The 27500-nt window shown below is 34.7% G+C and overlaps 1 protein-coding gene across 4 annotated transcripts in view; it reads right to left on the bottom strand.

The window, feature by feature from the left end:
- The window catches only part of LOC135219636 (venom phosphodiesterase 2-like), a 116699-nt gene that overhangs the window by 23615 nt on the left and 65584 nt on the right, over window positions 1-27500 (bottom strand). For 3 of the 4 annotated variants that reach the window (XM_064256566.1, XM_064256568.1, XM_064256567.1), the window contains exons 2-5: window positions 13947-13991; window positions 5606-5810; window positions 4016-4188; window positions 3312-3455 (exon numbers count right to left, since the gene is read on the bottom strand). In XM_064256566.1, the coding sequence (XP_064112636.1) occupies window positions 3312-3455; window positions 4016-4188; window positions 5606-5810; window positions 13947-13991 (567 nt within the window). Of the gene's footprint in view, window positions 1-3311; window positions 3456-4015; window positions 4189-5605; window positions 5811-13946; window positions 13992-15858; window positions 16398-20502; window positions 20610-27500 lie in introns of those variants that run through there. The other variant, XM_064256565.1, reaches the window with a different exon arrangement.

Raw genomic sequence — 27500 nt, 5'->3', positions numbered from 1 at the left:
GGAGGCAGTTAGGGTCACCCCTTTGAATTAGTTAGATGAAAATTAAGTAAAAAAATAAATAAAAAGTTAAATATATACACATGACATTCCAGAAGGCAGTTAGAGTCATCCCTTTGAATTAGTTAGATGAAAATTACGTAAAAAATTAATAAAAAGTGAAATATAAACATATGACATTCCAAGGCAGTTGAAGTCATCCCTTTGAATTAGTTAAATGAAAATTACGTTGAAAATGAATAAAATAAGTTAAATATAAAGTTGTGATGAATTCAATGTAGACTTCCTATAGTAGGGTTTTTCCTGATTTTTTTAAATTCTGAGACAAAAAAAAATTAGCGTTACATATTCAGGTGTGAGTATATCAATTTATCCTCAATTATTACATACAATTACATAAACTTAAGAAAATCTGTCTAAAAATTAAATGATAAAATCATATAATTAGTTCAGGAAAAACAATTCGTTCATATCAGCCATACTATCATCTATAGCATGTCGGCAATCATAATCGATTGTTTTTCACGCCACTATGGACCAAAATCTGCCGGAGGGTTCAGTGAGACTGGTCCATATGACGTCCCAGCGGTGGATCGGCGGCAAATTAACCTTTATGGTAACAATGTAGCAACACTGAACGCTGGGACGAAATATACCGGTTTGCTCACCTTCAAATTACCACTAGAAAGGTCCGCTTAAAAGTATCCTTTAATTTCTGTGGCTTCTTAGTCCCGTAGAGTTCTTTCCCATTTTCTCACAATCCATTGAGAAATCAGTCTTGAGTAGTGTCCCATGTCAAGTTTTATTTTTTATGTTTAACTATTTTCTTCGTGATAATACCAGATTCAAGTTGATGGAAAAGTTCAGTCAGAATGATTCCTTGTTAATTTTGCAGTCTCTCTCTAAAGAAAAGCAAAATTCTTATTGATCATATCTTTCGCGCCATCCATGCATCCAGTGACAAGCGCTGATGTTAGCCAGTTTCAAGTCTTCATCTGTGCAGTGGGCGCTTAGGGGCCACTCCCGAAGAATATGGGTGATGGTTTGTGCAGGTCCTGGGTTTGTGGGTCTTCTCCACATGGACAGTCTGCTCTTCGACTGATTCCCCACTTAACAAGGTTGTTACCACGGTCTGGGTTTATTCAATCCATATGTTCCTTTATCATAATTCCAGTACTTTGCGATGTTCATTTCATTAACAGATATTACGGATAGCCTTTCTTCTACAGTAAAAGTTTCAGCTTTCTTTTCATTAATAATGACAAAACTGATGCCTACTTATATATATATACCTGCCTCACAAAGAAAACTTCTAGTTGTCCTTCGCGTGGCGTCATGGCCCCTACTGTGAACCAGGCAACCTGCGCGTCGTCAGACCCGTGACCTAGACCATGATTGTCACCAAGGAGTTTTAATAGGATCGCCAGTCTTGGTGACATTGGCCACGGCCACCTATAACTGGCCGTGCCTTGGCCCGATCTCGTTTAGGGTGACCCATTCTTTCCGGGAGAGCTTCATTGTCGTTGGGGTCTTTATCTCTCCACTTCGAGAATTTATAAGTCTGGAACGCGAGTCCACCAAAACCCAAGGCCAATACAGACCAGTCACTATTGCGAAGCTGTGACGAGATCTCAGAGACGTCGATTCCTGTTTTACCAAGCTTCTATTCGTGCTATAAACTGTATGTTAGTATAAGAGGATGGATCATCTTCATCTGTGATTGCATTTCTGACTTAGAATTCACTGGGACAGTCGATCTTTATTTAATTTATTAAGTCTTTGAGGAAGGAAAGTTGACAACACCCTTGAAATTCGCTTATACTCCTGGAGTACTCCCTAAGCTCTACATTTCAATTCACTTCCAGTTTTGCTTGTTGGATTCTTTACTAAATTCTATTTAGTATTATTAGGCAATAGGAGTAGAAGCACTTATTAATGATTCTCAAGGTAAAGTGAATTCGAAATTAAATTACATTCATGGCTTAATATATATATATATATATTATATATATATATATATATACATAATATATACATATACATATAATATAGTATATTATATATCATATATATATATTATATATACATATATAATATATGTATATATATATATATATATATATATATATATTATATATATTTAAAGACAACAATTACATTCAATATGGAGTTCTTTATTATTTGGGAAGACCACCCTTGGTGAATTATGTTTGACAAGTATGTATACATATATATATATATATACTATTATATATATATATATATATATATATATATATAATTATATTAACACTACGTTATGAATCCCCTAGTTTTATACATAATTATGAACAAGTCCATTCGAAAATTTTATTCCAGAGTTAAAAGGGAGGAGTGTTCCCTAATAAATGTTCTTTGGGGGTGAAACATTGTTCCACCCTAGGAGATCAGTACTTGGCAACTCAGGGTGCTACAAAAAGGACCCAGGATGCCATGTTACCTCCCCAGGGTAGTATGTACCCTTGTGGGGTGACGCCCGACGGAAAAAGACTTCTATTTTCACTGCAAGCCTTCAGGGATGGGTTTACAAGTCCGAAATCCTTTCCCACTTGACCTCAGCAGACACCACTGAAGTACCCGTTTACTGCAAGGTGTAGTACGTGAGCCGAGCTTTCCTTCAGGGCATCCAATTTCACTGACTGTAACTTCCATAAGCAGGTAGCATGATAGTTACTGGATTTATTTCTGTGTATACATATCCTAAGTTTATACACATACATATATATGTATGATTATATATATGTGCATACATATGTATGTATGCATATGTATATATACACGATATATATACAATATATATATATATATATATATATACACACATACATACATACATATACATTATATAATTCTTTTGGATCATACATATGTATATATAAATATACATATATATTGACTGGGATAATTCCTCAATAATCTGCAAGGCCTGGTCAAAGATCACCGCAAAAGGAATCTGTTAGAGTCCATTTTTATTGAAGCCACGTAAACAAGGAATTTAAATCTCCATCCTGGATTATACCTTGATCCACTTTCATTATCTCTTTTGTTTAAAGAACATGCCGCCCAGATTAACAAACTGTAACCTCGCCACCTCTTTCTGTTTTGCATATAAAGGTCTGCCAACTTTTATTATATTCAGTGTCAACTTGAAAATGTAAAATAAACTACAAAAGTACTTGTTCCAAGTCTCCAGTTTCACTTACCTTTCTACCGTGGATATACCACCAATACCTGCCAACCTGATCCACCAACTTAAAGACAAACATGTTCATTACCTGTTTGGTGACAGTGTTCCACACTGGCTCTCCTTTCCACCAGAAGGGGCTTTTGTATCCCGGATTCTTCAACGTGAACGTCTCATTTAGCTCTGGGTCGAACATATAGTTGTCAATGATTCCGTGCTTCTCTGGATACAGGCCCTGTCAGGGGCGATATTTCCACAACAGTCAGATTAAAGTGGCAGGTTTCAATCGAGAGCTTTAGTATTTCTTACTTAATTTGAGGATGTATGCATGCATGAAAATGAGACAAATATCAATGAAACAAAAGGAATCGTCATATTCATGTTACTGGCAAACTCTCCCCCACTGACTCTAATACATTAAATATAAAGACTTTGCTTGATTATATAATGAAAGAAATAAATTTCTTCGGTATTACGTCTATGTGGTATGATATTAGGTTTATAAAGCTTTGTACACACACACACACACTACAATACACACACACACACACACACACATATATATATATATATATATATATATATATATATAGATATATATATATATTTACTGTGTGTGCGTGCGTGTGTGTACATGTGTGTGTACCATGTATGTATAAATTGTTTTTTCAAGCATTACCATTCAAGTTTTTTCATACACACATATCTATTGTTATATATATATATATATATATATATATATATATATATATATATATATATATATATATAAACTTTTACATGTGTATGTCCTACCGTTGCTATAGAATACATATTAGGGAACGTCCTCGTAGGATAAACAGGGACGAGGCTTTCGGCGAAGACGCCGCAGTCTCTCATATGCGTGAGCGCAGGAGCGACTTGGGCGTTCAGCATATCGGGTCGGAGACCGTCCAGCGCTATGACCACCAACGGCGGCCTTTCGTAGACTGCAGGAAAATGATAGCTAATATTAATAAATAGCACACAACAGGAGTGGAATGGAATATAGAATTCAGGCCAAAGGCCAAGCACTGGGGCCTATGAAGTCATTCAGCGCTGAAACGGAAATTGACAGAAAGAAGGTTTAAAAGGTGTAACAGGAAAAAAAAACTATATCTTAGGTTCACCAGACCACTCAGCTGATTAAGAGCTCTCCCAGGCCTGGCCCGAAGGATTAGATATTTTTACGCGGCTAGGAACCAATTAGTCACCTAGCAACGGGATCTACAGCTTATTGTGGGATCCGAACCACATTATTTCGAGAAATGAATTTCTATCACCAGAAATAAATTCCTGATTCCGCGTTGGCCGAGCAGGGAATCGAACTTCGGACCACCGAATTGGTAGCCAAGCGCGAAAACCACTCGTCCAACGAGGAACTGTATGAAACAATTGTTAGGAGAGGGTGGAAAGTCAGATGGAAAAAAGAGAATATGAACGGAGGTACAATAAAAGCAATGAAAGGGGTTGCAGCTAGGGGGGCAAAGGGATGCTGTAAAGGAAAATAGGTAACGCCTACAGGCAGCACTGACGGTACTACTTCCTACAGGAAACAAACAATAGGGCCTAACATGACCATCAGCACTCAGACTAGTAATTACAAATAAAATATGGCGTTCCTGTCTGGAAAGAATTTCTACAGAATCAAAGTCGTTGTCATGTATGTGACATATCAGGACTGGATGAAAAAACATAATTTTTCAAAATCTATAAAAACATGAAAATAAATAAAACATAACTAGATATAACAGAGGAGTTACGGGGACTGAGACTTCTAAATTGTTTTTTAATAAACTACACCCTCACTTGATTTATCCATTATCAATCATTCGATATTATCAATTGATTTTTCCAGTTTTTTTCGACATAATACACAACTCAACATCATAGTTTGTTTGGTTTTCTATTACCACCAAATTACATACTGCTGCTTCCGTAGCCTTGTAAAAACAAGTAAAAAATGTTTCTTTGACGCAGCCGAGTTTTCTGTACAGCCTATAATCAAGACCACCGAAAATAGATCTACCTTTCGGTGGTCTCGGTATAATGCTGTGCAAACCGCGGCCCATGAAACTCTCAGCCGGCCGTGGTGGTCTGTGTTGTTGCGGTGCCAGAGGCACGATCATGGCTAAATTTAATCTTAAATAAGATGATGACTACTGAGGCTAGAGGGCTGCAATTTGGTATGTTTGATGATTGGAGGGTGGATGGTCATCATATCAATTTTCAGCCCTCTAGCATCAGAAGTTTTTAAGCTCTGAGGGCGGATAGAAGAGTGCGGACAGAAAAATTGCAGACGGACAGACAAAGCCAACACAATAGATTTCTTTTACAGGAAACTAAAAAAGCGACAACCAGACTTACGTAATTCACAAGAGTAGTTCGTCTGGGCCACACAAACGCCAGGCTCGCTCCTCCATTTGGAGGTTCGGGTCGGAAGGGTGTTCGTCTCCATTGCCGGTGCTGTTGTCGAGGCGTTGAGGGGCGCCTCCGTTCCCCTGTCCCCCTTCCTGGCCTCGACGCTGACGTAGAAGCCTAGGACGCACACGCCGATCAGGGTAACACCCAGCTGAAGAGAAAAATCAGTTTAGTTATTTCGAAATAGCCATGAAAGTAACGAGTCTAGCAAACCAGCATGCCAGTCCGGTTGTTTGCTCTAATCAATAGGGTAAACGACCAAATGCCCACCAGTTCACTCGAAATGACCACTTTTTTTTTTCACTTGATATTTAATTGGTGAAACAACAATATAATTACATCTTTAAGCATACCATTCAAAAGATTGAAACTTAATCTTTTGAATGGTATGATTAAAGATGTCATTGTATTGTTTCACCCATTAATATCGAGTGAAAGAAAGTGGTCACTTCGAGTGAAATGGTGGCCATTTGGCCGTTTACCCTAGTGAATGATCTGCATTATGTTAAGTATTTGGTATCTAAATATATGGAGGTGGACGGAAGCTTGAAACGATTTAAGAAATTTACGTTGTCAAGCCAAGCATTGTAGTACTTTTGGCCAACCAGCGCTCAAGATTGTGAACAGAGGGAGTTGTGTAGGTTTGCACAGGAAAATGAAGATATCCAAAAAATAAAGGAGTACAAGGATATTAAAGTAAAACTGTAAAAAACCCACATTTGTACTTAGAAGTAATAGTTAGAAGCTGGACATCAAGACCGCAGAAAGGAGATGGGGGAGGAGGTATAGTCAAAGGCAAAAAGCAGGTGCAGCTAGGGGGGGGGGGGGGGGTGGGGGGGGGGGGGGGGGGGGGGGGGGGGGGGGCAGCGGAATGCAATCACCCTACGGGGGTGACCAGAAGAGACTTGATAGTTTTTCAACCAAAATAAAAGTCCCCTTTTCAGTTAGGGATTATGGGTCCACGTAGAAAAGTTTTGTTCAGCTTAAAGTTCATCTAATACAACTTCATAACAGATACTTATACATTATGCAGTTTCTGAACTTGGATGGTAAGTGCATTTCCAAGTGATCTTACTAATAGCTCTCTTCAAACTCGCATAAAAAATATTTTGTTGATGTATTTTCCTCAATAAAATACGTTAATCGTTTTCATCAACAATCATAAGTGATTAATTTTCGTTAATCATACAGAAATGTAATCTAAAGCCTACCAATCACTTCAAAAGTTCAAGCAAAGATACAATGCATTACTACCCAAATGCAATACACCTGCTATTTTGATCATTTACTTACATTTTTACCTACTTGTTAATCTGTTAATTCATTTTTTTTATAAATGAGATCTCTTCTTTCTGTATTTCCCTTTACCTCCTCTTCTTTTAACGAACACCACATTCTTTGGAAGCTTGAATTTCAAGTCAATGTCCCCTGGGGCTTGTTCCATATGAATATGGTTCATCATCTCAATGATTATAAGTTGCACGAACACCAACCCGAGGGAATGATAGAAGACGATCAGGCAAAGATCCTTTAGGACTATGGTGTCAGAACAGATAGGGTGACATATGCCAATAGGCCTGACTTAACACTGACTGACAAAATCAAGATGAAAGTATCACTCATGGGTGTCGCAGTACCATGGGGCACCAGAATAGATGAAAAAGAAAGAGGAAAAAATTGATAAGTGTCAAGACCTGAAAACAGAAATAAGAAGGATATGGGATATGCCATTGGAAATTGTACCCTTAATCATGGGAATAATAGGCACGATCCCAAGATCTCCAAAAAGGAACCTGCAAAAACATGATGCCGAAGTAGCTCCAGGACTCATGCAGTAGAGCGTGCTTTTAGAAACAGCCCACATAGTGAGAAAAGTGATGGACTCCTAAGGAAGCAGGATGCAACTCGGAACCCCATACTATAGATACCACCCAGTCGAATGGGATGACTGAGATAAAAAAAAAAAATCCATGACTGTTTCTGCGCTGATTACCAGCTATCATATTAATTGGCTCCTCTTATACATAATATCATTTCGTCAGAGTATTGCAGTCACATGGGAGTGAACTGCCACACCAATCAGCTTTGAAGCTTTCGAATGTCCTCAACCATCAGGCAACACTGCGAGAACCAATGGAATGGTGACTTCAACATCACTGACTTGAAAATATCATTCAGACGAAGTAGCGAAAGTGAAATTCGAAACATTTGCTATTTAAGAAACAACGTCTGAACTTAAATCTGTAAGAGTCTAATTTCCCTCAAAATTAAACATTATAAATAATTTTGTTTGTATATTCGGTAGATAATTGTTTCTACCCATTATATATCAGGATGATTACCTTTCGATTTATGGTACCTTCTATATAACTGTACGGTGTGAAAATTATTAATAAAAAAAATATTACATATATATAATATATATTTGTACATATATGTATATATGTATGTATGTATTACATAAACATATTTTTACAATTTTATCGAGATTTATCAATTTTCAGTCGAAATTATTTACAACTGCTGACTATTTTCTATTTTTTAAGTTTTATTTATAGTTTTGGTGAACCGAAAGAGAGAGATAGAGCAGAGGAGTCGGAGTAGGGGAGGGGGGGGGGCGGGGAAAGATAGGGGGAGAGAGAGAGGCGACGACCGAGAGGTGAACGTAGGAAGATAGAGAAGAGAGAGAGAGAGAGAGAGAAACCGTTACCTCAGGCAGTATCCACAACCGTTTGGTCACCACTTTCAATATTTACCCAGTGGACGCAAACAGACTTTATTTAGGATCCGTCTCTTTCTTACCTCTCTTCCATTTCTCGTCTTTCATATTTTTATTTTCATTTTTCATTTTAAGCATCTTATCTACTGTCTCTTTCGAGGCAAGACAACACTTTTAATATTAATGTAATTTCCCATCTGGCTGGCTGGATGATGTATGAAAGGGAAAAGCCGCCATGTATACATAAATATGACTGGTAAAAATGTTCTGTTACAACAGAATTCCATATAATAAAAGGAGCCCATAAAAACGCCTGATTGTAGAGAGAAAATACTATATTTCAGAAACTGCGGTCTCCCTCTTCATCTACCTGAAGATATATATATATATATATATATATATATATATATTATATATATATATATATATATATATATATATGTGTGTGTGTGTGTGTGTGTGTTGTGTGTGTGTGTGTGTGTGTGTGTGTGTAAAATCACAGTAACCCGTATGTTTATATGTAGCGTCACATGGAAAATGGAACTTGGGTGTACTACAGTCTAACAGCTTATTAGTGATGTGAGGGGCCAGGAAAACAAGACATGAAAAACACGTAGAGAGAGAGAGAGAGAGAGAGAGAGAGAGAGAGAGAGAGAGAGAGAGAGCCTATCCAACGAACGAGCATTACCGATGACAAACCACAGACGAATGTATCATATTAATTGCTGCATTGATATCAGCTCGTTCGTGAAAACAAAAGGGACATGTTTCCCAACACAGAAGCAAAGATATGATATATCTCCTATTTTGATATTCAGACAGTTTTCGTCATTCCACTTTATCAGAACAAAGACAACGAACAGGTAGATCAATGTCTCGTCTGGAAGCGGCAATCCTGTACGAATCACATTATTTCGATTCTTGCGACTAAGTCGTTTGTTTTTCTTTTGAGGTACGACGAGTTCTGGATCTTCATTTCGTCATGATCTCAGTCAGCAACAGTGAGGAGGAGTTCAGTATTATGCTTTTTAACTTAGTTTTGTGATTAGCAAATCTGTAAACACACTGAAACGATATTCAGCAAATAGTGAGAATTATGCGATGCAACGTCATTTTCTTTCGACTGAAGTTGTGATGAAAAGACTAATATCCTTGGAAAGAATGACCGCTAAGGACCAACAGCTAAATGACAAATGCTAATAGTACCGGAACTATTTACAACCCAGTTCTTTTATAAAAGATTAGGTAGAATATTTGTTGGTGGATTGTTTAACAAGAAAAAGTCTAAGGATTAAAAAGTATTAGCAGATGCTACGAAAACGATTAAAAAAATGATAGAAGTGGGTCTCAGATTCTTGTAGCACTTTTTATTATACTACGAAAGACAGATTTCACAATCAATCTGGCTATGCAAATGGTTCTTCCCACACCCTTTTCCATCCTGGCTACTATAGTGGATTCACATCAGCCGTGCATTTGATGTCTAGGCCAGTCCCTTACGACGCTTCTGATTGGCTGTTGATAAGCCAATCACAGGTCTGGAAACTCTCAATCTTTCTCGAGAGTTCACATAGGCAGGACGTATGTTTTACCTCTCCTGAGGAATACTTTTGAAAGACGTATCCCTCTGGAAAGGCGGAACATAGATCCTACCCATGTGAACTCTCGAGAGAGACTGAGAGTTTCCAGCCCTGTGATTGGCTTATCAACAGCCAATCAGGAGCGTCGCAAGGGACTGGTCTAGACATCAAATGCACGGTGGATGTGAATCTACTAAAGTACCCACAGGATCTATTTAATTTCTTAGGTTACCAAAAGCACAGTATTATACAAAAGCAAGAGCCAAAACCGATTATTTTCGCCAAGTTGAATCTACATTTTTTACCTTGGTATATTTTCCAATGTTTTGACCTCATCTAAATGCAATTCTTTCAGCAAAATAATTATCTGCATATTGTGCAGTAACTCAATTGTAGTATACATTTTCTTCTTCAGTTACCTGTTAGCATCATTGATATTGTTATGGGTCTATTTTTTTATAACGTTTACTTAAAATTTTATATGTTGACTCATCTAAATGTAACTCACTCAGTTGAATATCTATATTAGCCTATTGAACATAAAATACATTGTAGTACATCCTATTTTGGAGCTTCGTGTTAACATCATTAATACCATTGTATATCTAAGTTTACTTATAATATCTATATAAAATCTGATGTGTTGACCTCATCTGAATGTCATTCATACTGTCAAGTAATTATTTCAAATTTTAACCTGTTATAAAGTAAAACATTGCTCATTATTTACTCCATAGTAAACCACATGTTACTCCGTAGCAATTGTGTACCTCAACAGAAACCTGATAAAATGTGTATCTTGTATAGCAGACATTCAAATAATTTTTTTTATATTGAAAAATATGCATAAAAGTTCAATATCTTGTAATACTTAAGACTAATTATACAGTCCAATCTTATTAATGGGTAATTCCAATTCAACATATTGTAATTTCCCAATATAGTTATCTGTAAGTATTTAAATTTTGTAATACTACCTTAGTACCACATCAGCCCTGATGAATGAAGTTTGTCTAGTAATCAATAGGGTGGAAAAGGTTTGTATAATACCACAGCCAATGCCATTCATTCAAGAGGACTTTCCCCTACACGCATACCGCGTCCGGGTTGCCTGTTGTGCTGTGCTTTGTAAGCTTTTTTTTTTTCTTTGCACAATAAATTGTTTTCTCCAAGGTCATGGGTTAATCTAAAGATCAAAACCTTATTCTTCAGCATTTCATGTTAACTGGTTATTATAAAACTTAGCAGGCAAGGAACCTATCGGGTGAGTGATTTGCCCCGAATTGGTGACTATTTTCTCCCGATACTTAATATTAACCTTTCCCTTTTTCCAAGGTGACCGATGATTTAAACCCCAGAAAACTGAATTGTTCTGAATTTGATGAAAGAGTGTAAGGCGTTTTCTGCAATTATTACATAATTTCATTGCAATTACATTATGCAATGCCTGAAGTGAATGGTTCTTCGTTAGAGCTAAAGTGTAAATCTAGTTATCACTGGACAAACTGCAAATGACTATTCCTGTTACTAACTGGTGGTATTCAAGTTCATGATTTTATTGACAACATCGGCAATATTGGCGTGACTGTACTAATTTATTACATATTTCCTCTCTCTGCGCTGCCTGTACGGGACTAGTAGGATACGAGTATTTATAAAATAAGTAAAAAAAAAAAAAAAGCTGAATATTGCAAAAATTAATGAAGATCACAAAAAAAGCAAAACAAAAATGTTAGCTTTGGAAATCAATTAATTATTTTTTTTATTCGTTCGACCTTTCAGACGAACATTAACCTTACAGAAGTCATCAATTTCTTTAGCTTCGTTCTTAACCGAATGTTGGGCGGAGAATATACTTTCTGTTTGATTGCTAACATTTGTTTGTCTTTCACAAATGACATTATCGCCTGCTGACGTCGTCTCTTTATTTTTTTTCTAAATAAATGAACAGAAACTGCCCCGTTACGTCACAACACAGTATCTATGGCATTAGCTAAGTATTAACTGGCAACTTCACATCATGCCCCTGGCCTACTTTGTCTAGTTTCGGTGCCAGGGTCAAGTGAATCTGGCGATCTAGGACCCCCTGGAGAGCATCAATAGAAGATGCTGAGATGACTATGGAATTCCTTCAGTGTATTGATATATTCTCTCTTCTGTCATTTATTTATCCTTCACTTGGCTGTTAAATTATTTTCTCGTGTTACCAACACGTCTAAATAATAACAGCTAGCTTGCAGTAATGAGTGGTACAAACACCACACTGAGGGAGTGATAAAAAACGATCACGCAAAGATCCTCTGGGACTATGGTACCAGATAGGGTGATACGAGCCAATAGACCAGAATTGACGCTGATTGACAAAAATCAAGAAGAAAGTATCACTCATGGATGTCGCAATACCATGGGACACCAGAGTAGATGAGAAAGAAAAAGGAAAAAATTTATAAGTATCAAGACCTGAAAATAGAAATAAGAACTAGATGCCGAAGTATCTCCAGGACTCATGCAGAGGCGAGAGCTCCTAGAAACAGCGCACATAGTGAGAAAAGTGATGGATTCCTAAAGAGGCAGGATACAACCCAGGGCTCCACACTATAAAAGCCGCCCAGTCGAATAAAATGACAGAGATAAATAAATAAATAAATAAATAAATAAATATAATCATATATATATAAAACAATAAATAATAATAATAATATCTGTGAAGAACACTCTCTCTCAAGCAAACTTCATTGAATAGTATGGCCGTCTGGATGCCGGCTATACTATTTAATAATAATAATAATAATAATGAGTAATAATAGTATTTATAATAATAATCTACTCGATAAATAACGACATAGAGCATATGACTGTATGTTCGTTAAACTTTTCCTAAAATATAAATAATTAACACAAAATACAAGATGTCGCTGGAACCTTGGCGAGATTAGGATCATAATGAACTCTGGCAGAGAGCCTACAAATCATAAATGTAAGACGCTGAAATAAGAAGTGCAAAAAAAACGTAATCGTAGTATATTTGCCCTCCACATTCCATTAGTTTTCGATAATAATGATAATAATAAAAATGAAGAAGAAGAAGAGGAAGAAGAAGAAAAATAAGAAGAAGAAGAAGAGGAAGAAGAAGAAGAAGAAGAAGAAGAAGGACCTATCTGCAGCATCCTTGTTGAGAGTTATAATCAATATCAGTTTGAATTCCTGATATATATTATATATATATATATATATATATATAGATATATATATATATTATATATAAATGTATATATGTCTCATCACATCACAGTGATTCATATATACGTATTAAGCTACAAATGTCCTTTAATATCCAATTAGCTCAACCTTGGAACTCATATATTTACATAACCGAAGGGGAACCTCTAATATCTCATTCGCTCTACCTCGGAATTAATACCTATATTTTCATACATGTTAACCGAAGGGAATTTTTTTGTTGATATTAATTTCGTCGGCTCACGGGCGCGAACCTCGGAACCAAGAAATTAGGGCGTAGAGTGAAGCGCTCTAACCGCACAGCTATATTAATTCGGAGGTAGAGCGAATTGGATATTAAAGGAAATTTGTAGCTTAATGCGTACATAATATATATATATATATATGTGTGTGTGTGTGTGTGTGTGTGTATACATACAACCATATATAACCTATATATACATATACATACATAATTTAGCAAAGCAAGATGTCAAAAGCCTTGGAGAATTATCTACAGAAAGCATACTAAAAACTTTTTCTTTTTCTTTTTAAACACAAGATCGTGGGCACCTGAAGGTCATAATTTGCGCTTAGAGTGCTATAAACATTCATTTATGCTATGGCAACTAAGTATGTGAGGGTATGCATGACCACGTATATGTGTGTGTGTGTGTGTGTGTGTGTGCGGAGAGAGAGAGAGAGAGAGAGAGAGAGAGAGAGAGAGAGAGAGAGAGAGAGAGAATGCTTGTGACAAAAGTGTACTCACCAGGATGGCCAAGAGAACTCTCCATTTTTTCGCATAGGGGGTGTTCTGTAGGAAAAAATAAAAATCATGGTAAGGACTGCACCACTGAATTACCTATGCAGTAAAAAGAGCGATTACAAACTATATATACAGTGATTGAGTGAATATGAAAGCATATAATTTTATTGGAGCATATCTATGATCAATGTATATTTGTGTATTATAACACATAATTATATTTTATTTAATATATATATATATTCTTAATAATATATATTATCTAATATACTAATATATATATATATAATTATATATATATTATATATATACGTTGTGTATTATAGGTAGAAACATAGACAAATTAATATCACATGGTAGCTTTTCACTACGCATTGTTCAGAAGAGCATTGAGGCACCCATAAATTCCGATGCTAAGCACGAACTCTCTTACTTTTGGGTGGAGAATAAAAACATTAGGTCCTACACTTTACCTCCCCGAGTCGCTTTGAAAGCAGTAGTAAAATATGAAGACGAAATCTATGTCAAAGAATGGAAACCTGTTATTGTCTAGAGATACAATGTCCGGCACAAGCTAATCAGAGTTAATATTGAGCAAATGATTTTAGAAAAAAAAAAAAATCAAAGTACAATTGATTCATATCACAATACTAACTGAAATTTGCTTTATCCGTTGACCAAGAAACCATTCTACTGAAAGTTCCGGGTTCAATTGGTTCATAAATAATGATCGGCTGAAAATGTCTTATACAGTCAAGCTCCACAAAAAGATCGATGAAAACTTCCAAGCCTTGGTGACTTCCGAAACTCACCACTCAGAACTTCGGGAAACAAAAGGCTCATGGGTTAAGATCACCCGTCAATGCTGTGTGAAATCTATTATTATGCATTCGTAACAAGACATAAACAGGATCTGAAGTTACTGTCGCTGCTGACTAAAAGCCAAATATAAACGGAATATACTTCTTTATAGCAAAGTCGGTGTCAAAGGAAAGATCAACCGAAAATGGCTGTATAAAATCACATGACGCAAACGGATCTCATCATCTCAGTAATCCTAATTTTGTCTCAAACCCAAATAAATGTGAATTATACATTCTGGATCAGCTCAAAACACACACAAACACACACGAAAAAACTCGTTTCCTCCGATTCCCTGGAGTCAAGTAAAATACCACTGACCTCTTAACTCAACTTTTCATATGTTCAACATTTTGCATAATTGTACTCAGTTTGGCTTCTCTCAAATGGCAGTGCGAAGAAACATTATTTCTTATTTAAGTTACAATCTCATTGTGAGATGCTGTTGTTCTTAATCTGCAATATTTCAAAAATTAATCTCATCGTTCTACTTTATTCTAAAAATGCTTACCTGTTTGTGCTTGATTTTTTTTTTTCAGAGTTTGTAGAGATTTTTCTTCCTGACTGAATTTTACCAAGACTTAAAATGTATTTTTCCCTCTTTATGGTTCTCTAATTCAATTGAGAATCATACGTCATTATAGACAAAAAACAGATCTGATCAGGTCTTGCTCATGGTGATATTAAAACTTTCTTTTTCTTTTTTGGTCAAAAGCAGGCCCAACGCAGGAGCACTGTAGGCGGTAAAAATAATAATACTGACAATAATAAGCATTCTTTACCTAAGGCTGTCCATTTATTTTGTGGCTTCGTTGAACGTTATACTCTTACTGAGTCATCTACCGTTATTCGTATCCTCGCCCTAGACCGAACCCCATACACATCAACATAATCCGCAATAAACACAGACAACATGTCATCATAAACCTGTCATTTCACAGGCATCCGCCTTTAGATCTCGTCAAAGGGAAGCGCCCTGACCTCTACCTGGGGATGGCAACTCTTCCCCGGCGGCGGCGTGAAAGCCAAGTCTTTCTCAAGCCCACCAACTCACCAACGTCTGCAGACTCAAGTCTCTGGCCAATCGACCTGAAAACGCGTTGCTAATTACGCTGTGTTTTCTGGACCTCTGCTCGGCAGTGATCGACTCTTTCTCTAACATGTCCTCCCCCGGGTCCTCTCCTTTCACTTCCAGAACCAAGTCATCGTAGATATCCTCCAGTTCCCGCAGAGGACTTCTGCTGGGCAGGTAATCCCCAGCTGAGTTCGTTGACATACGTCGCCCATACATGGCGTCGCGTCGCTGGAAGCTTCGGATTGCGTGGGGGGCTCAGAAGTCGGTTTGGAAGTTCCCCCGATTTTTATATTATGTTTATATTGCTTAGGATATTTATTATTCGTCTGTTTACTCGCTTCTTTTCGAGATTCTTGTATTGTTTATTGACCTTTTAACTAATTCTGATATTTATTATATTTCTGATTACATCATTCACTCTTTTTGAATGATCACATCGAAACCAGACACCTCTTTTTCACTAAACACTTCTTTCTTTATGTTTCTATAGAGTTAATTTTATTTTAGAAATAACGCATCTATAAGAATTAAACGGCAAAATAAATCGATTAGCTCAGTTCCTTATTTATATTCCGACTTTCTAACTTCTACTTTAAGAAAATAAAATTGTTCCTTTTAATAATAATAAAAAAAGACTGAATACAATGCCGTCACACAAACTGTTTCTTAAGTCACAATGGCAACTCTGCCGGTAGGAAAACCTCCTTTACAATAAGCTATGTTTCTCTTCTAATAATAAAAGTACCTTTGTTTAGGATTTCGGAACAACTGATTCCGGAAATGCTAGATGTTTTGTCAGGATTATGCTTATTTAAGGAAATGTGATTTAAAACACTGGGATGTAAACTCGTTTCTTATGTAAAGACTGTTAGGTGTAGGTCATCGATAACTGGTTTCCTTGTTTAAGAGACCGTTGCGGTATCTAAACACTCTCTCTCTCGCATACACACAAGCACACACACGCGCACATGCACACAGACACTCACTATATATATATATATATATATATATATATATATATATATATATATATATATATATATATTATATATATATATATATACCATTGAGCTTGACCTCTTTCTTGAAACACTTAAAAACAATCGTCAACCTATCGCACATACAGCAGAGATTTATGACCTACCGGACAATCCTTTAACCAATTCTGTTCGTGGCAAAAACTTTAGACTGAGCATAACGTTTTACGTTAATTATAATTAAACCATTATGGATTTGTACCAAAAGCAATCACTTTCTATTGAACGGAAACCATCATGCTCAGTTTGAAGGCATTGCTGTGGGAAATCCTCTGACTGCAACTAAGGCCAATTTATTCGTATCATACCACAAACAAAATTGGTAGTTACAAACTTCAACTGTACAAGGCAGTGGTGTAACTTTGTTTTGCTATTCTAATTTCAAGTACATACATCACCTTAATGAACATTTTTTAAAGTCTATTACTGTACTTCTGTGTCTATTATTACTAATCCTGAACCTTAATGAAAATTTCTTCAGTCAATTATTTTACTACTACGTCTAATCTTACAGTAGACTTTTTTTTTTAAGTTACTAACGGCATAAACGAGTCCAGTAGATCGCCGTATGGAAACTCTGGTACAAGTGGACCCCGTTCACCAAAATGTTGGCCGCGCCTGGTATAAGAGGAACGCTGACGATTGTTTATATGCAATTACAGTGTGTGTGTGTATAAAGTACAAGAGTGAAGTGGATTCATGTAAGTAGGTGAATGTTTGTAGAGGAGACTGTTGAGGATGCAAGGTGGGGGTGGGGGGAGCGTGGGGGGGGGCGGGGGAGCGGCAATTAAATGGCAAGGAAATGAAAAGGCACAAAAGAGATGTGCAGAATAGTTGTGGTGGAATACGGCTGGCCAAGAGGTGCATGGTATGTTTGGATAAGGTTTCAAATGAGTGGATGATTAGAGTGATTGTTTCTTAGTATAAAAGGCGAACGTGAGAGAGTTCCAGTTAAGAACTATCGGACACATGCATTTGCAAATGACAGGATTTTCATAGAGAAAGCAAAAGAGACTTCAGAAAAAGGACGACAGGAGAAAAAAAAAGAAAGGTGGTTCAGACTGGGAAGAATAACTGGATATCTTGTGTTTGTTACGAGCTATAGTAAATTCACATCAACCGTGCATTTGATGTCTAGGCCAGTCCCTTACGACGCTCCTGATTGATAAGCCAATCACAGGGCTGGAAACGCTCAGTCTCTCGAGAGAGTTCACATGGGTAGGATCTGTGTTCCACCTCTCCTGAGGGATACGTCTTTCAAAAGTATCCATCAAGAGATGTGGAACATACACCACGCCTATGTGAACTCTCGACAGAGACTGAGCGTTTCCAGCACTGTGATTGGCTTATCAATCAGGAGCGTCGTAAGGGACTGGCCTAGACATCAAATGCACGGTTGATGTGAATCCACAACAGTTTTATGAAACATTTGAGAGTAAGAAAAAGAAATGAGCTTGTGGTGTATTTACTACACCAACAGAATGATTATGGGAGACTTAAAAAAGATAATGTGCGAGGGATGTACTAGATAGCGTCTAAAAGTGTGTTAGGAACCATCAGACGTGTAAAGAGTTCTTTATTATTTTAAGAACTTACCAGTTATAATTCTCATTAGGTGTGAGTTATTCCTTAGGTAGAGTGAACTGGATATTAAACCGTAACTGTGGTTCTATATTTATGAATATAAAAAAGTCGCTAGTGTATGTGAGAATATAGAGTATGTGTATATATAAGTGTGTGTACACATACACACACACATTACAAAGTCGCATAAATTATTTATGCATACTTCGTATCAGAAGAGGCCCCCCCCCAACCCCAAAAAGGAGGAAAACAAAAAAGTGAGGTGAACTTTCTCCACTATTGTCCTGGATTCCCAGAAGTCTCGTTACGTAACATGATTCTGTCGTAAGATTCTCTCGTTTCAAGCAAGGTGTGTTGTCATGAGGGGATTTCCTACATGCGCATGTTGCCGGACTGCTAACGGGCAACAACATCTAGGAAGGACTGCTAACCATGATACATGATAAAGGTCTCTCTATCTCTCTCTCTCATATATATATCTATATATATATATATATATATATATATATATATATATATATATATGCATTTATACATACGTATATGTATGTATACACACACACACACACACACACACACACACACACACATATATATATATATATATATATATATATATATATATATATATAATATAATAATATATATATATATATATATATATATATATAACAAAGATTATTAGTGTTCAAGAACCAAGAGAAACAATAAAAGGCATCAGTACCCAGCGCTCTCTTGTATTTAATTTCAACTTCATGGTACAGTACAAGGTGAAACGGCTTAAGAACATCAATAAGTGAAAGTGAATACATACATAAATTAAAAACGGAAGGCGCAGAGGATGTATTAACAAACAAACAGCCCACAACCAAAGAATTCCGCTTACGTGAAAAGTGGTTCTGAGAACAAAACAAGTCGGAAGGTAGGTACGCAATTCTCTATTGTTCAACGATATCTTTCGCAGTCAAACTATTCAGTTTGTATTGACTCTTGCTAATACTAGAAATACAGCCTGACTTTCTTATCTTTATTACATTTGATTTTATAATATTCCTTTTGAGAATATCTTTACAAATTAATCACATGGCAATAATTGTTGGTATGTAGTTAGAGAACGTTGGACACATTTCCCACATGAGTACTTTTTGAAATACTTTTTGACGTCCCTCTATTTGTAAGCTATCTCCCAATTTGCACTGCACTCTGAAGAAGTGTTTGTTATACACATACGAAATTGCTAGATGCACATACCTTTTGTTATTTACTTCTGGCTCTTGCACACAAATATATATGTATAAATACATAATTACAAATATATGTATATATTAAATAATATATATATGCATATATACATATGTAGTATATAAACACATGTGGAGTCAATGGGAATATATATATATATATATATATATATATATATATATATATTGTGTATATATATATATATATATGTATATATACATCATGTATATACACATAGTGGAGTCAATGGAATATATATATATATATATATATATATATATATATATATATATATATATCTATAGTATAATATATATATATATTATATATTATATATATATATATATATATATATATATATATATATATATATATACACGAGTCATTGCGAGTTAAAGGGTATTGCTTGATGAAACAGATCATATTTGTTTATATATATATATATATATATATATATATATATATATATATATATATATAATAAGTATGTATGTATGTATTTATATGCATTATATGTTAAAACTGAAACATGAAAAAATAATTGTGTGAACAACAGGTACACAACCATGTCTCCGATGCTTTATGCTTCTGAACACAACTTAACATCACCACCCCACTTGGAATTTTTAAGTTAAATCACAACTTTAGGCGTAAACACTCGACAAAGTCGCAACACCGATCACATACAGATCATTATTGCGGCAACACTGAAACAACTCAGAGGTATCACTCGACGTGAATTTCAATTTCGAGCACAGACTTAAAGCCGAGAGATGAATTTCAAGTGCGAACTGCCAGTTGCACCGACGAGTGTAAACTGAACGTCCTCCTGTGCACTCGACCACGCTGTGCATCGACTGCTCCTTCCAAACTAGTTCTCTGGGAATTTATTCTGGCCTCCTGATGCCAGTTTACATGTTGGCCTTTTAGCCCTGAACTTTCGCAACGTTTGTCAAGTGGGAGCTCATGATTTATGGCAATATACTTTCGATAAAGGAATGTCTTTTGTTTAACCACTGATTAAGCCTGTCGCTAGTTTTAAAAGTGCCGTTAACTCTTGCTTTTTATTTTGCGCCGTATTTGCTGTCAGGAACTTGGCCACCGGCTTACTTTTTTTCGTTGTTGTCATTTTAGCATACAACTCAAATTTATCTTCGCTATACAAAACTATAAATATTTGCAAAGTTAGATGTCGAGGCTAAACAGCCTTTTACTCATTTCGTTTCTATAACTTTTCTTTTAATTGACCTGTGCAATGAGCCACATCCATCAAGTATATTGCAACGCATCGGTATTGACATCACTTGGTATTTATATTGTTGCTATTTAGAGATCTACTAATTTTCAGACATAATCACGTTTCATGAAATATTATCCATCTGCTGATCTCTCACAATTCCAAGAGAAATATGACCTTTCTACTAAAGGAAAGGAAAAGAGTGATACATATGTTTCTAAATATTCCGGCTGCATTTTATAGCAAAGTCGTAGACCTGTCAGATGGAATTTCCTCGGTGAGTGAACTCCATCTTCTTCCTGTCTCTCAAGCATCCCGTTTCCAGTTCACAGTCATTGACGCCTTCGAAATCTCGCCTTCAATATATATGTTCTTTCGCCTCCCAAACCGAGCAAAACTTATCATCGTCTTCTTATATTGCAGCTCTTCGTTTCATACCACCAACATCGTTCACTCTCTTAACTTAGCTCTTTTCTGAGGTTCTTTCCCATCGTTGTGTGACGGTGTCGTACGCAGAATTTCTCATTATTTACTGTTCCGTCCTCGCTTACAGTACTTTAACCTCTCACATTACTATTCTCACCATAGAATTTTTATACGCTGGAAAAGAACGAAATTACATATATTTTTTGTAGAGTGACCAGTTGACATTCTGATCGCAGGGAAGCAGGGATAATGGGATGTTTTTGTTTATATTAAAGATGACACTATAAAATAACGCTCACTATCAATTTGATCTGCTCAAAAGATTACTTCGCTTATGCTTTACATGAAGATAAAATGAGAGCTAATACCAACGAGAAACAAGACCTTTGCAGGGACATCTATCCCTCTGGTCACGATTTTCTGTAATATTCCAACAGACAATATATCTCCTTTAACTGGCAATACTCCCCAAGAAAGTTCTTTGCTTTGCACCATTTTAAATCCCTGACTTTTTAAATTCTTTATTTTTATGTAAGCACACACATATAGACGTATATATATATATATATATATATATATATATATAATATATATATATATATATAAAAATCTCTCTCTCTCACTCTCTCTCTCTCTGTTACAAATTATGGAAGTATTTGCGTGGTGACGGTGAATTGTTTTTTTTTTTGTTATTTTTCAGTTCTTTAAAAAAATTCAAATGTTGTTGGGAAATGAACTGGTTTTAGAATTAGGATTTCTTTGTGAAGAGGAATGAAAATGGAACCAGACACAAATATATATATATATATACTATATATATATATATATATATATATATACATATATATATATATATTTGTGTCCGTGAAAGCGACTGCCAGAATTAACCATTCACAGGACCCACTCCAGTTCCATTTTCAATTCCTCTTCACAAAGAAATCCTAATTCTAAAACCAGTTCATTTCCCAACAATATTTGAATTTTTTTTAAAGAACTGAAAAATAACAAAAAAACAGTTCACCGTAACCACACAAATACTTCCATAATTTGTAACAGAGAGAGAGAGAGAGAGAGAGAGAGAGAGAGAGAGAGAGAGATATTTTACCAAGCCTTTAGGTGATGATTGCACGGAGAACGCTTAGTACGAATAATGATTACATATAACGGACAAGGTGCAAAGCTGGCCATTTGCCTGACGGCGATTAATAAAAGTCGTATATACCAAGGCTTCGAAAGATATCTCGTTCAAAAACCAGTGGATCTCTTGCATTGTTGAGAGGCTGTCAACTCTTCTTTGCATAAAAATGCATCCACTGTATCTTAACCGCTATCGCCAAAATGCTAAACATTAAGTATGAGAGGTTATAAGAGTCACGATTGAGATGGTATGGGCATGTGTTGAGGATGGATGACGAGGGGGGAGTGAAGAGGACTTGGGAGGAACCTGTTAGACGAAGAAGATCGAGAGGGAGACAAAGAATTAGACGGCGAGATAAAGTGAAGGAAGATATGTAGAGAAGAGGTTTGCTGGAGAAGGTGCATCAGGCAACCGACCCCTTAATGTAGGGATGACGGTGGGAAAGAAGGAAAATATAAGCCGAAGTTTCTTCGGCGCAATTGAGTTTTCTGTTCAGCGTATGCTGTTGCATGAAACTCTCACCCACGGCCCATGGAACTCTTAGCCACAGCCCATGAAACTTTCAGCCACGGCCTGGTGGTGGCCTGTGTTGATGTCAGTTACAGCAGTGCGAGAAGCACGGTCATGGCTAACTAGATCCGAGGGCGGACAGAAAAAGTGCGGACGTACAGACAAATAGCCCTTCAATAGTTATCTTTTACAGAAAACTAAAACTGAATAAATAAAACCAGAAAGGAATTTGTCACAACGACTTTTGACGCCAATGACACGTGCCTTACTTTTACGTACTGTTATTCGGGAAAAAGTGCTGTTGTATATTTGGATTAATTTTATTGGGTCACCTCGGGATATTTCGACCGGCCCATTCGGGAAGTAGGAAAAGACCTCCGTTGTGAACTTTGCCGGTCAAGTGATTCTCTGAGTTGAAGCTGAATCTATTGTTTGGAGACGACCTACTTTCATAACTTTTTTGTTTTGCAATGTTTGTCTTTGATATGGTGATTATTCAGTATTTTTGCTTTAGAAGTAGCACTATTTATTACAAAATTGGTCAGCTATATATAAGAAATGACTGTAGAGGAGCAGGAAGTAGTCAGTGAAATAGAGTTAAGAATTTCATAAGAAAGTAAAAAATGGTATGAGATTAGGCCTCAGTATATTTATGCTCGATATGAAACTTTGAGAATTTTGTTGAATCTCATAAGAAGACTCTTTTGAACGGCTCATCTTTGAGCTCAGTGTACGAAGTGTAACTGGAATATTACGTTTTGGTCAATGGGTCCGAATATCTTTGCTGCTATCTGTGGCTGTTGAGTTATCGCATTTGCCTTACGACAGGTGGTTGCTTTAGAACCAGTCATTCACAGTTTAGTGTTTTATTTTTCTTACTCACAAGTACACTTGTAATCTATAATATATATATATATATATATATATATATATATATATACATATATATATATACATACACACACACATATATATATTTATATATACGTACATATATATATATATATATATATATATATATATATATATGTGTGTGTGTGTGTGTGTGTATTATATAAAAAAAGGGTATAGTGTATATATACGTGGATATATATACGTTAATATGTGTTATATATACATGTATTTATATATGCGTATTACGTGGTATTTTATATATATATATATACATATAATATAGTGGTGGTGTGGTCACCGTGTTTGATTATATATTATACGTTATATATGTATATATACATGTATTTAGTATAGATTCGTATATATTAAACGTTATTTTTTATATATAAATAATAATTATATAATATATATACTGTGTGTGTGGTGTGTAACACGTGTATTATATATATACGTATATATATTATATATATATATATATATATATATATCTATATATATACATATATATAATTTAAATCGACTGAAAACATAATCTCTAAAAACTGAAAACACTAGTTAAATGCGATTTTGCCATCTGGTGCCAATGCATGAGTACAATGAATAACAATAATGTAATCGAAACTTTTCTTCTTTTGGCCTCCAAACTGTTTCTTCACTACCGTTATTTGTACCGTTATTTGCTGCCATTCTTTTCCAAAATTCTTCTTCTTCTTCTTCTCATATTATCTCGACAATTTCCAGAAAAGCTTTTGTTGTAATCTAAGATGTCATCACGCAACCCTTCAGCTCACAAAGCCCACATCTTACTTGACACTACAATTTGACGCTATTACCATTTCCAGTTAGCAGGCCTGCTTACTTCTTTCAGTGGTTGGCAGTCTAACAATTTAAATAATTTTATTTCTGAGGATGCTGCCCGTTACTCCACTTTCAATTAACCGTTTTATTAGTTTTTGCTCGAGTTTATTTAATTTTCTTTAGTTATTTATCGTGTGTACAAATAGTTATAATAATTTTCTTATTGTATTTTCTCAGTGAAGACACTATTATTTGCATTTTTCATTTTATGTACGTTTAGCACGCAATTTTTCAAAACCTACCATTTGATTATGATCAATGTACTAAAATGTATTTAAGTTTTCCTATTCCTGTCTCCGCATTGCACAAACTGTTGTTACACATTCTCACGGTCGCAACTTCTCAAAAACCCTTTCAACATTTTCATCATAAATAAAAGCAATAAAAATATAATTTGTCAAACTGACAAAGAATACTCCATTTGGTCTAAAATACCTTGGTCTAAAATACTAGGTAATTTAACTTACTGCTAAAAACTATAGCTACTGGCTTTACTTTAACAGTCTCAGGCGTCAACACCCTTTACTATGACTTCAGTGAGCTACACCAGTTCTTCAGACCTCAAGAAACTCTTCAGTGATGATGAACAGGTCTTCAAAGAACTGCAACGATTCTTTTAACGACTTTTTATCGGTCCTCTATGAAATGCATTGGCTTTTTATCAATTTTCTTAAGGTATTCAGTCCTGTAATTTTAAATCACTACAAATATGAAATAAATTAAATGAAGAATATATGTAAAAGGATAAAAATTTGGTATAATAAACACACAATATTCATATATATATATATATATATTATATATATATATATATATATATATATATATAATATTGCAATAAATTCAATGAAGAATATATGTAAACGATATAAAAATCTTGGTAGAATAAACACACGTACAATATATATATATATATAATATATATTATATATATATATATATATATATATATATACATATATATACATGCTAACAATCACTCTTACACAGGATATTGCATATTTATCAAATATAACCAGGAAGGAATGAAAAATGATAGATGCTGAACGATGTTGGCATTATTGCTAAGCCATCTTCAGAAGACTCTGAAGATGTTCTAGTAGTTTAGCAATAACTCAAAACCGGTCTTCATCTACAACCTTTTTATTTCTTCTCAGACTTATGGATGGATATATATATATATATAAATATAAATATATATATATATATATATTATATATATATATATAATATATAAAAACAACCGCGTGTAAACATGTACATTCATATAAACACCCGAATACACAATTCATATACATACATATATAATATAATATATAATATACTGTAATACACTATTCATATATATTATATAATTACATATATATATTATATATATATATATATCATATTATATATATATACAAATATTAATAATATATACATATATATATAATATATATATATAAAAATATATATAGATATATATATATATATATATATAAATAAATATAATATATATATCATATATACATATATATATATATACATATATATATATATATATCATATATATATATATATATATATATATAAAATATACATATTATATTATATATCACATATACATAAATAATATATATAGAATATAAATAAATATTATATAGATATATATATATATAATATATATATATATATATATATATTATATATATTCTAAAGCACGTCAGAAGTAAGAAACAGAATCTTTCAAGTTCCCATTTCAACCACAAAAACAACATTGTTCATAGAACAATAAAGAAACGCTGTTATCAAAACTAAGAGCAGGACATGTTTCAAGTCAGCTGGCTTTCATATCACTTGTCCTAGTTTTGTTATAACTCGTTTTAACAAAACACAGCTAGGAGATTTCAATGACACGGACCAAATAGTAGTACTAGTAGTAGGGCGTAAGTAATCTCCCTGCATTGTGTGTATATATATATATATATATATATATATATATATATATATATATATATATATATATATATATATATATATTCGTTTTAGATGGCTTGTTTATAAATCTTTACAAATGTTATAAACTAAAGTAGAAAAATCTGATCACGGACACAGTATTGTATATATTTCATATGTCATAGAAGAGTAAGTGGCATGCATATATATATAGATATATATATATATATATATATAATATATATATATATAGATATATATATATATATATATATATATATATATATATAAATGTAGTATGTATGTATGTAATATATAATGTACATATTTTATATATATATATATATATATATATATATATATATATAAGTATATATACATATATATAGATGCATGCCACTTACTTCTGTCTTACATATGGAAAATATATAATACTGTGATGCATAATCAGAGCTTTCTACTTTTGTTTATAACATCTGTATATATTTTTTATAGACAATCATCTGGAAACAGAATGTATCTAATGGAAAAGCGTATCTCTCAACCTAAGCGTTCCATCTTTCACCTAACTGTTTCACGAATGGGATTTCTTCAGGCTCCACGAACTAGATTTCAACAATTAAAAAACAATTGCCCTACTCTGTTATCTATACCACGGGTATTACCTCTCCAGAACACTACAGTACGACGCGAGATGTAAAAAAATTCGTGAACATCAATTTTCAATTCATGCACGGCGACAGTTGTACAGTTAATG

Source organism: Macrobrachium nipponense, chromosome 1 (genome assembly GCF_015104395.2).
Source record: "Macrobrachium nipponense isolate FS-2020 chromosome 1, ASM1510439v2, whole genome shotgun sequence".
Taxonomy (NCBI): domain Eukaryota; kingdom Metazoa; phylum Arthropoda; class Malacostraca; order Decapoda; family Palaemonidae; genus Macrobrachium; species Macrobrachium nipponense.
The sequence above is the reverse complement of the archived record's forward strand: the minus strand, read 5'-3'. Positions and strand labels throughout refer to the sequence as shown.